The following is a 12718-nucleotide window of genomic DNA, read 5'->3' on the forward strand; positions in this document are numbered from 1 at the left end:
TCCTGATGCCAATTCAACTACGAGTTCCAAATTCAATGAACAAAACTATTTATTGAAGAAAGCAATCCCTTCTTTTGATTCTATGACTCAATTTGTGGTTGGTACATAGAAATGGCAGATGATGGTCTGGATTGTAGAGGAATCAATGCAAGAAGTATCTTCTCTTATGATGGGTATGCAAATCTTTCCATTCAAGAACACAGAACAGCATTATCTTGGAAAATCTATCCCATTGTCTTTGTATCGGAATTGCAAACCCCTCCCTTTGTTAATGGCTTCATCCATTTTCCTGGCAAATAACAAAAATGGAATAAGATTGTCTGCAGTCTTTGTTTTCTGTTTAATCTCGAGATGAGCATCACACTGCACATCCATGTTATTGTCAATATCATGTTTCCTGATCTCCATCCTTTCCTCAGCTTGGCTAGCCTCTCAAACTCTCACCCTTGCTGCTTGCATCTGTGACAATCACCACTCTTCTGGCCAGCATACTTACCGTAAATTTGATGGAATCTAAAATGTTGCTGCCTCTGTCTAAACATTTACTAAGCTGGATTCACCATTGACCCAGTGTTGACTGACTTACTCAAAATTAATTTTGAAATTAAACATTCATTTTTTAATTCCTCCATAGCCTTGCCCATCATTATCCCAATAATCTCTTGTGCCATCTGTCCCACTCTAATTTTGGCAATGATCAGCTTTTCACAACTCCATCATTGGCATCTATGTCTTCAGCTGTCAAGGAATCAAGTTCTGAGATGTGCCTTTAAATCTACCTCTCTGACCACTTGCCCCAATTTCATAAGACCCTGGATCAATTTTCTTCAATAATGCTCCTGCAAAATGCTCCTACATTTTCTTGTGTAACGGCGGTGCAGTTAGCTGAGCTGCGGTTCCACAACTCCAGGAACCCGGGTTCATTCCTGAACTCAAGGGCCGTCTGTATGGAGCGCGCACATATTTCCTGTGCCCAATTCAGTTTTCTCTGGATGCTCTAGTTTCTTCCCACATGGTCTGATTTCTTCATCCCAAAGATAGCAGGAGCAAAGTTAACAGGCCACTGCAAATTGCCCCTTAGTGTGCAAGTGAGAGGTCGAACCTGAGGACAATTGTGTGTGTGTGTGTGTGTGTGTGTGTGTGTGTGTGTGTGTGTGTGTGTGTGTGTGTGTGTGTGTGTGTGTGTGTGTGTGTGTGTGTGTGTGTGTGTGTGTGTGTGTGTGCGCGCATTGTATTTATGTGTGTATACATTTATATTATGGCATATGGACACACTTATCTGTTCTGTAATAAATGCCTACTATGTTCTGTGTGCTGAAGCAAAGCAAGAATTTCATTGTCCTATACAGGGACACATGACAATAAATTCACTTGAACTTGAACAATTGATGGGAACGCAAGAAGAAAGAGAGATTATTTAAGATTTTTATCAATTGCCACAGACTCAGTGAGCTGGTCAGTCCTATTTCTATGTGCATGATTCTGACTGATTTTCAGTGTAAAGACCTCTATATTAATACCTTTGGATGTTTCAATGGCAATTGATCTTTGCAAACACTTATTTGGCTGTACAGGGTTTAGGGGACATTTTGAAATTATAAAGTATTACCACAGCTTATTTTTTTTAAACATTTAATAAAGGAAACACTAATCATTAATAAGATGGCAGGGGCCTCACACTCTGCTTCATCAGCACCATCCCCTGATACAAGACTCCAATGAGGAATTAGTGGACAGAAATTAGATCGTTGTCAGGCTGCCTGCTGGACATCTCAAGCTCATCCAGGCACCTTCAACCAGGCAAATATTTCAGATCTTCAAACAAAACTTACAACGACCAAAGATAAAAATAAGATTAAAAAGCACTGCAAGCAGACCAAAATTTGGATATTGAGAACACTCAACCGAGAAGGAAACTTTGTTTTTCCATCTTCCTGCCATTTTTAGCTGCCCATTTGAATCTCGACTCTCAGCCTACGAAATGTAATGGTGCATGGCTCACCCACTCAATCACAGACACCATAAAACTGGATCAACCGATTGGAGACACCTTGAGGGGGCTTTAAATCACTCATAACTTTCCCAACCATAGTAAACTCTTCAAAGAAACAAATAACACTTTTTCAGCAAAATAGTATTTTATAATACAAACAGGTTTTGTTAAATCCGGCATAAATGGGACAAAACAATTAGGATAAGACAACTTTTTTTTTTACCTGAAAAAATCCTGGAGGAATGGGGCCTGGTACCCCGTCACTGGGTGGAATGTTTCCAAGCACTGGACTTGGTGCCGCTGCTGCACTCTGCAAGAAATAAAACCAACATTCAGGTTCAAACTGTAATTGACAGACTTCACTGTTCCTCTGTTAGCAAAGGTTAGACTTGGTGCGAATCAATTAAATTCAAGATAGACACAAATAGCTGGGGTAACTCAGCGGGTCAGACAGCATCTTGAGAGAAAAGGACTAGGTGATGTTTTGGGTCAGGGTCTCAACCCGAAATGTCACCTATTCCTTATCTCTAGAGATGCTGTTTGACCCGGTGAGTTACTCCAGCTTTTTGTGTCTATCTTCGGTTTAAACCAGCATCTGCATGGTTTAAACCTTCCTCCACATCAGATAAATTCTGTTCTCTCACACCCAATGCTTTCTATTCACACCTTCCACGTCCTTTCTACTTTGCAACTACATCCTACAATCTTCCCATATTTTCCCCCAGGAGTGTCCCAATTCCTTGGAAATAGTTCTTTGCAGCAGTTTACGTGTCAGCATTCACATTGGAACCCAGCCCTCTATTTGACCTGCAGTACCACAGCTGAATCTAAGCCTGTCCACGTAGGAATTTTCCAATAGGGGGTCACTAGACAGTAATTAACAGGAAGAGATGATTTTTATCTGATATCTCAAAACAGGAATGAGTTCAAAATTGGGACATTTATACTCGATATACTCACTGCCACAGTACAAGATCCTCTTACAAGAGAAATAAATCTGTGCCCAATTACCACAATTCCTTTTTGCATGGTTCTGGAAGCTCGTCACAGTCTATGTCACAGTCTTTTCACCTACTAAATTGACTGTTCTCCTCACACACTTGGAAGCTGTTAAACCAAACAGACCCTTTTGTAAGCTCGTTATGCTAGAAACGTATCCTCTTCTCACCCTCTCTCTTCTTAAAAGTGTAATGTTTCTGTCCTCGCGTTTTATCTACATCTAATGGTGCCGTTTCTCTTCCCAGCAAGCATGGTCCGTGACAAGTTTACATCTCAGCATCTTAAGCCTCAGAACCTAGCAGAACAAGGGTGCAGAAATTCAATGGTTTGTGCCATTATAACTCCCAGTGTGTTTGTTATAGCTCAGTGGGAAAAATATTTGCAAAACACTCCACAAGGTTTTGTCCAAACATGTAAACTCTGTAACACTGCATTAGATGACTCATGCACCAACATGCTTTGTCATTGTAGAGTGATACAGTGCAGAAACAGGCCCCTCAGCACAACTTTCCCACACTGGCCAACATGCCCCAGCTACATGTCCCACCTGCATGCGTTTGGTCCATATCCCTCCGAACCTGTCCCATCCATGTACCAGTCTAATTGTTTCTTAATAGTTGGGATAGTACCAGCCCCAACTCCCTCCTCTGGCATCTTGTTCAATACACCCACCACCACCTTATCTTCAGCCTTACAATTTGCTACAGGAAATGGAGGGGGTGTAGCAGTGTTGCAATTAGGGGGCCATGGCCAGACTTGGCATTCACTAATGGATTTTCAGAGCACACGTTATCAGATGGAACATGAGGTAGTATCATGTCTTTTGTACTGAGCTGTTTAGAAATTGTTTCTAACCAAGTTGCTGATATACAATTACCCTCACATTTCATATTAAGAACAGAATGCTAATTGCTCCAAGACAGAACATTATTTGCTGGCAGCGTTATCTTACAGTTGAGATATTTTGAACCTCAATTGATTTTTTATTAAATAAAACTAAACTAGTCAGCGGTACTGTTCTTTTATAAGAATTGATTGTAGTAAATATCGCACATTCTGATTCTTATCCAATTCGGCTCTATTTAGAGTCAACACATTTACATCCTTAACATTAACTCAAATATTATTTAATGATTCATTTGATATGTAATCATTTTAGTTTTTTGTTCTTTTAAACTTACTACGGCTTGGGTCTTGTTTAAAGAGTGAATGGTATTTTCGTCTTCAAAGTAAACAGAGCTAACCCATAGAGTAAATTAATGACCCAGACTTGCAGCTACAATGAAGCTGTCAGCGTTCACTATTCTTATTTGCAATTAAAAGTACAACATCCCAAATATGCAATTAAGATGGCGAAATCCAGAAATTGTTGGCCCTGATTTCCTGCTCTTTCACCAGCATGCATTGTTTTGAGACCATTTCCAACAGGATCTTCAGAAATCGGTGTGAGAACCACAGATGGTTACTAACTATTCCAGTGAACTACCCTGATTTGTAACGAGTGCTGGAAGCAAGTTTCTAAACTGCCATCCAAGCCACAGCAATTAAATAACCTCAGTAACCCCAATAACTAAATTTACATGTAATTTTTAATTTAATTTAAAAACAATGGCTTTTAAAATGCTCATTTTTACGTTTAAATTTCAACCGTTTCACACCAAAAATGTGCCAATCATTATTTTTGCACAGCACAAAATGTTTAAAATATTACCAAAATTTAGGTTTTTACTTCTCACTTGTTGCAAAAATTCTTTAGTGCAGTTGCCCTTTCAGCAGGTTGATGGGCATTCCCCCCCTCCCCCTCCCACCAGGATTCAAGGCTCAGTGCAAATAGTGCTTGGCATGCAAAGTATTAGATCGTAATAGCAGATTTCTAGGAGGTCAGTGATGATTGATTTATCGCTTACCTGCGGAATGCAAAATACAGACCAAAATTCATAGAAATAATCACCAAGAAAATGAAGAAAAATTGGAATGTGGTGGTAGAGCAGAGAAGAAAACAGGATTTAGAATGGCAAAGACTAAAGTCTGAAGAAGGGTCTCAACCCAAAACATCACCCATTCCTTTTCTCCAGAGATGCAGTCTGACCTGCTGAGTTATCCCAGCTTTTTGCATCTACCTTTGGTTTAAACCAGCATCTGCAGTTTCTTCCTACACTAACAATATATTCTTGTATGAAGAGCAAGAGCAAATCAAGGAGGTACAGAGAAAACCAACATTGGCTACAGTTTTTAAGAAGAGAAGGTAAAGAAGGAGCTTCAGTTTCAATCAAAAAAAATGAGCAAGGTTGAAAGCAGAACGTGCACTTTCTTACACTCGACTTTTAAGCAAAAGCATTCACATTGAATCCACAATATACTTAAACAAGTCCTTCGCCATTAGTGATGTGGTCACTGTAATGACATCAAGTCACTTGGCTTGGTTGGAGAGAGAAACAAAATCACATCTTGAAATATACCACAGACCGGGAACAAGATCAGACTACCAGGTCAAGTCACCTCACCATGTGAAGTCAAAACTGGGTGCAATACCATAAAACACATTCTAGCAGAAGAGGTGGAGGAAAAAGGGAAGATGAAAAATTCTGGAAACCAAGTAGAAGATAATGTTAAGATTACTCTTATTTACATCTGACAACCCATAAAAAAAGCCCAAAATTCAGAATGGTTGCAAAATTATTCATAAGTAGATGTTTATTTTGTACTAAGATCTAAAATGTTTACAAAATGTTCCCAAAATGTGATCAAAAGCAAAAATTTCCCATCTCTACAACTCAATCACCAAAGAAGTAATTGATATCAGAAGCAATATTGAACAGTGACAACAGAACAGCCAGATTAAGAAATCCTATATTCAACATTTTCGTTTAGAGGGACCCGTCAAGTTCAGAGGGATATGGGCCAAATGCAGGCACCTGGTACTAGTGTAGATGAGAGATGTTGGCCGGTGTGGGCAAGTTGGGCTGACCTGTTTCCACGCTCAATTACTCTATAACCCTATAATCAGCATCTGTTAAGGGACTCTTAGCTTCTCTCGGCAGGTCTGCTTTGAGGAGAATGATCAAGAGATCAAGTAACTAACGCAGCTGTTGTGATACAGTATTTAAAAAAAATCAAAAATAAAGTTTCCATCAAACCTCATCTGGAAAACTAAATTCAACAAGTCTCATTTAGGCCGGTACCACACACACGAGTTCCTGTTACTTACTGACCTAACCAAATATCTGACATCTTTCCTAAAGGCAAATTACAACAGCTATAACAATGCAATGCAAAGCTGATCAAAGGAAACAAAGAATAAACAAAGTCATGTCAAAATTATCCATATTTCAAGTTCATATCATATTTAAAGGAAGTGCAAAATTGGTGACCCTCATTCAGGTGGTCACCATGATGTATATTTTTCTGCATTATCCGAGCAAAATTGGTGACAGCCAACCTGTCAAAGATGGGATCTTCTTGGTCTTTATCATTAAACAAGGAACATATTTATCCAGTGAAACTCGGCAGAGGTGAGAGGACATTTTAATTAGAAAGTATTTCAGGTTTCCGGCATCTATCTGTGGTAAGTTTTCAAACACTTGCCGCTGAACATTTTGTCTTCACTACCTTTGAACCTCCATTCTTATTTGAGTAACTACCCTCATGTGTCTTTTTGGTCACTCATCTTACTCCAGAACGAGATATTTGTAGAGGCTACCATTTTACTAGATTGCCCATCCCCCATTATTTATTCAGTGGCCTGCAAGAGCCATGACAATCTCCAGCTGGATCACACAGCCCTCTCCATAGCTTAGAGGCAATAAAGAACAGAGAAAAATAACTTCATGTATTAAGAGTCAACCCAACCACGACCACCTTTACACAAACTTCCAAACAATTGTAAAACATCTCAATAGTTACAATTAAAACTAGCAAGTAACAAAAACTGCACCAGAAATTACTGCATAATTTTTTACCTTCCCTTGCAATCTCATATATAACAGCAGCAGTACTCAGTTCATTAAATATTAAATATATTTCAGGCGATTGCAGCAGATACTGGAGGTAGAATTCCCAACTCAACAGACTGCACATTGAGAATGCAAAAAAAAGACTCATACACCACAACATCTACTTCAGGGTTTAACATATTGTGACTTGCCATTTTTCCTTACACTCGGTGAATATATCTGTGAGAATGCGTTAATTTCATTAAAATGGCAAACATAGAAGTGTTGCCGTCAAATAAATTAAAAACTCAGAGCTTAAAGTACAGCAAACAATGCAAGTATACAATATAATGATTCAAAAGATTATGAATAAACAAACAGCCAATTCTTTCAAATCAGTAAAACACTGATAATCTGCTATCCAATTATTCGAAGATCTTGTTGGTTTGGCATCTGGCTCACGTGCTCCCTTTCCACTCTCTGCGGCTTCAGTTCCTGTACTTCCATTAAACCTGCCCGGTTTACTGGAAAGTTAAGTTTTGGTTTATTATTATCATGTGTACCAAGGCACAGTGAAAAGTTTTGTTTTACATGCTATCCAAGCAGATCAAATAATAATACTATACATAAATACAAGTCAAACTCAATAGGACAGAAAAGGTGCTGGAGTAACTCAGCGGGTCAGGCAGCAACCCTTCTTCAGACTTAGACTCGTACAGTCACTATTTCATATCACAGTTTCAAACAGTGTGGAAACGGGCCCTTCAGCCCAACTCGCCAACCAGCCAATGTCCCAGCTATACTAGTCCCACTTGCCTGCGCTTGCCTGTCCATATCCCTCCAAATCTGTCCATCCACATAGACACAAAATGCTGGAGTAACTCAGTGTGACAGGCAGCATGAAGAGAGAAGGAATGGGTGATATTTTGGGTCGAGACCTTTCTTTTCCAACACATTTTGTCCTCTCCATGTACCTGTCTAACTGTTCCTCAAATGATGGGATATTCGCAGCTTCAACTACCTCCTCTGGCAGCTTGTTCCATACACCCATCACCCTTTGTGTGAAAAAGTTACCCCTCGGATTCCTATTAAATCTTTTCCCCTTCACATTGAACCTATGTCCTCTGGTCCTCGATTCCCCTACTCTGAGCAAGAGACTCTGTTCATCTACCCTATTTTTTTCCTCTCATGATTTTGTACACCTCTATAAGATCCCTCCTCATCCTCCTGCGCCCCATGGAATAGGGACCCAACCTACTCAACCTCTCCCCTCTAGTCTCACACCCTCTAGTCCTGGTAACATCCTCGTAAATCTTTTATGAATCCTTTCAAGCTTGACAATATCTTTCCTATAACATGGTGCCCAGAACTGAACACAAATGCAGTCTCTCCAAAGTCTCTTGACAACAACTGCAACATGACATCACAACTTCTATACTCAATACTCTGACTGATGAAGGCCAAAGTGCCAAAAGCCTTTTTGACCACCTGCGACTCGACCTTCAAGGAGCCATGCACCTATACTCCTAGACCCCTCTGCTCTACAACACTACCCAGAGACCTATAATTTACTGTGTAGGTCCTGACCTTGTTCGACGTCCCAAAGTACAACACCTCACACTCCTCAGTATTAAATTCCATCAACCATTGCTCAGCCCACCTAGCCAAACGACCCAGATCCTGCTGCAATCTTTCACAACCATCTTCACTATCTGCAAAACCACTCACCTTTGTATCATCGAAAAACTTACTAATCTTGCCCTGTATGTTCTCATCCAAATCATTGATGTAGAATAGATGGCAAAACAGTAACAGGCCCAGCTCCGAACCCTGAGGCACACCATTATACTTCATGTACATTAGGTAGAGCAAAGCGGTAGATACAAAGTGCAGAATATTAAACAAAAATTCAACCATTTAGAAATGGTGATAGATTTACAGGTAGAAAGGATTTAAAAGGGAGTGCACGTATTGGTAGATAGAGCAAAGAGTTACCACACTCCACCATTATCTTGGTGTATATTACAATGAAATGTCTATAAAAAGTCAATTAAAAGTTTTGGGGCACTAACAGAAATATCATCCAATGGTCTGGAATATTTAGAAAAATTGAGAAACAAGGACCTGCAGATGCTGGTTTACACAGTGCTGGAGTAACTCAGGGGGTCAGACTGAAGATTGGTCCTGACCCAAAACTTCACCTATCCATGTTCTCCAGAGATGCTGCCTGACCCGCAGAATCACTCCAGTATCATGTTTTTTTTTAAATTTCTTGCAAATATGTTAGTCTGTCATCAAAGTTCCATGCACGCTGAAGTTTCAGATTTGTAAAGAGTCCAGAATTCATCAACACAGAACAATGTTTACACGTTCTCCACTAAAACACTCACAAATCCAGAAATGCTGTACAATTCTACAGGAGCCAAAGTCACCATTATCTCATCCACATTCCTATTTTTTACACCTCGGCAATGAACCTTCGGGCAAAAAATAACTGCTGGAGGAACTCAGCAGGCCAGGCAGTGTCGTTGGAGAGAAAAGGACAGATAATTCTTCGGGGAAATGGACAGATGACGTTTTGGGCCAGGACCCTTCTTAAGACTGAAGCTTCATTTTTTGTGTCTTCGTGAACTTTTGCTTATGTATTCAATTCTAAGAGGTGGAGATAATGGAGAAAGGAAGTTGCAGGAAATGGCATGTTATCTTTTTTAATCTGGTTTCCTACATCTCGTGGAATATTATGAGAGCGAACTCTTGTCACCATTCATAGTTGCCGCATGGATACCTCTGCTCACTTGATACACCAGTCTTTGTATGTTCTCTTTTTAAAGCTGCTATCCCGAATACTCCTGCATACAACAAAGGTGCCCATCCAGACTTTTCTATGAAGCTACTTTGATTTTGCTTTATCACAAAGATTGCCCGAGGCATTATATGACAAAAATTAAAGCTTCATCTACAATGGCAGATAGCCAAGTAAATAATAGCACCCCCCTCATACTTTGGCTTGTGTATTGCACGAACAGCAAGGAAAATTTAAATGAGCATTCTCATTTGTTGCAGTGGGCAGCACGGTGGCACAGCAGTAAAGTTGCTGCCTTACAGCGCCAGAGCCTTGGGTTTGATCCAGACTACGGGTGCTGTCTGTACGTTCTCCACGTGACCACGTGGGTTTTCTCCGAGATCTTCGGAATCCACCCACACTCCAAAGACGTTCAGGTTTGTAGGTAAATTGGCTTGGTAAATGTTAAAATTGTGTCTTGTGTGTGTAGGATACTGTTAATTTGCGGCAATCGCTGGTTGGCACGAACCAGGTGGGCTGAAGGCTTGTATCTCTAAACTAAACTATCTTCCATTTTGTGGGCACAACTAGAACAGGGCTTTGGAACAATCATTCCAATCACTCTCTAATGGGCATTTCCAAGGTTAGCACTTTTATCTCTGCACTGTTCCCTTGGAGCACATGCTCATTCTCTACACTCCCACCTCCAAACCCAACCCGTTAGCCCTGCTTCTTAAAGAATTCAAGAATAAAATGAATGGACACTAAATATCTTGGTAGAAATGTCATGCTGTTCAAATCCTTTTATTCACTTTTCTCCTACAACCAGGCACTTTTGGAACATTAACCTGGTCTCAGCTCCAATTACTAAAGTGATCTTTGCATTTCACCACCTGCATGTAAAACAAAAGCATTCTTGTTTACTATCCAAAATTTAAAATTTATATCCATTTGTTCTGGAACTCGAGCGCTTAGAGGAGTCAGTTTCCATTTCCTCTCACTCTTCATCTTTCAATTCCTCTAATGAATTCCCTCAATCTTCCCAGTTGAAAGGATTGGTCTTCACACTAAACAGCCGAGAGTACCAGCATCATCCTTTATTGCTTCAATATCCCTCCTGTGGTATATAGTCCAAAGCAACACACAATTCAACAGAAAGTCTTACTAGGGTTATGAAGCAAGTGGAGTATTTTTCCCTGCAAAGTGGCTCATCTTCAGCAACTGTTGCACGGGAGTGGAGTTTATCTGTAGTGCAAATGGGAAACTGCTCGTCCTAAATCAACCTCATTACAGAATTAACGTCACTGCAACATCGTTCACTGAGCTGTAAGACAGACCACATTAAGTGTGCGCTTTCTCAGAGGCCAAACTGTCCCTAGACATTTTGTTTATTGAAGCATACAGCGGAATGGGCCTTACACTAAGCATCCACAACCAAAAATATTCCCTCTAACCTTCCCCCTTACACAAAAACATCCCCCTTCCTGACAATAAAGATCGGAATCAAGATCCTAGCAAAATGGATGATTTTTCATATGTCCATTGGGAAATTCAGTATTTCCTCTCATGCCCTTGAATACCTGAGGAAGAAAGTGCTCTCAAAAATTAAGACCTGAAACTTGGCACAAAGCTGAAGGTGAGAGTATACATCGTCCTCTCTGCTCCAAAGACCAAAGTAGTATCTGTAAAATCCTCTAAATCCACAGTAAATGGACAAATATCAACATCCTCTCCCAGGCCAACACCCCAGCATTGCAGCTCAAATTACAATTAATCAGCTCAAATTAGCAAGTCCAATTATTCACATGCCCATCACGAGAGTTCCAAAACAGGTAGTCTCCACAAAGACATCTCAGCAAGGGAACAGGACAAAAAACATGTACATTCTCAAAAGCACTTCATTGGAAGTACAACATCCTTTCCATCGCGTGGAATTCCATGATTGATCAAATTGGAGAAGGGATCAACTGAGAGCTAGTTCAGGTCATTTTCAACTGTCAACTTCTGGTGTCTTTGCCAGGAACATGCAGAAGCTCAGCAAAATGACAGAAGGAGCACTGCCTCTCGTATGTCAGAAGGAACCGCAGATGCTGGTTTAAACCAAAGATATACACAAAAAGCTGGAGTAACTCAGCGAGACAGGAAGCATCTCTGGAGAGAAGGAATGGGTGACGTTTTGGGTTGAGACCCTTCTACAAAGTGAAGAGGAGTCTCGAACCAAAACGTCACCCATTCATTCCTTCCCTCCAGAGACGCTGCCTGTCCCACTGAGTTACTCCAGGCTTTAATGTCTCACTGTCTCTCGTATTGCTGACCCACCTGCCTGAAATCTGACAGCATCTCCTGCCTCATCTGTAATGGGTCCCACTCATTTCATCAGACACCAATGAATTGGAGATCGAATCAATTCATCCTCAATCCCAAAGGTCTTCTTAAAGACAAAGACAGAGACAGAAAGGGAAAAAAAAAATTCTTCTCTGGAATTAGTTCATTGAGGGCTTCAATCCACACTACAGTTTTCCTAACCTCTGTGCAGATGGAGCCGAGCTCAAGATTGCGCAGTTAACTGATCACGATGAAGTGGCAAACAAGGCAGTTGGAATTGCTGTTATACATTTGTGTTGGCTTCCGGGGGGCTCAGCTGGTGCCTTTAACAGGAACTTGCAGCCAGGATCTACATAAATCAGTTATCTGAATGTTTGCGATGCTGCTTCCAAATGGAGGAACGGCATCAACTGAGAGCTAGTTCAGGTCATTTTCATGTTACCTTAGCCATGGGGTCCAAGGGGTCTGCGAGTGTGGAGTAATTTTGGTGCTGCTGTTTCGGTAAAAAAAGTCCCGACTCCGATCTCAACATAAATTTCAGAGACTACGGAAATCGTAGTAAATTCTGCTTATCTAGAAATAGTAAAATTTACAGCTATGATAGTAACAGCCATACCACCCACTCAGGTCAGCATGAAGAGACTGTTCTCTGCACTGAAAATAATTAAATCAGATTTAGTTTTAAAT

At 40.5% G+C, this 12718-nt stretch overlaps 1 protein-coding gene across 8 annotated transcripts in view; it reads right to left on the bottom strand.

The window, feature by feature from the left end:
- The window catches only part of LOC129701230 (single-stranded DNA-binding protein 3), a 161256-nt gene that overhangs the window by 45784 nt on the left and 102754 nt on the right, over window positions 1–12718 (bottom strand). For all 8 annotated transcript variants that reach the window (XM_055642345.1, XM_055642347.1, XM_055642343.1 and 5 more), the window contains exon 5: window positions 2217–2303. In XM_055642345.1, the coding sequence (XP_055498320.1) occupies window positions 2217–2303 (87 nt within the window). The remainder of the gene's footprint in view (window positions 1–2216; window positions 2304–12718) is intronic.

This window comes from Leucoraja erinacea, chromosome 10, assembly GCF_028641065.1.
Source record: "Leucoraja erinacea ecotype New England chromosome 10, Leri_hhj_1, whole genome shotgun sequence".
Classification (NCBI taxonomy): Eukaryota; Metazoa; Chordata; class Chondrichthyes; order Rajiformes; family Rajidae; genus Leucoraja; species Leucoraja erinaceus.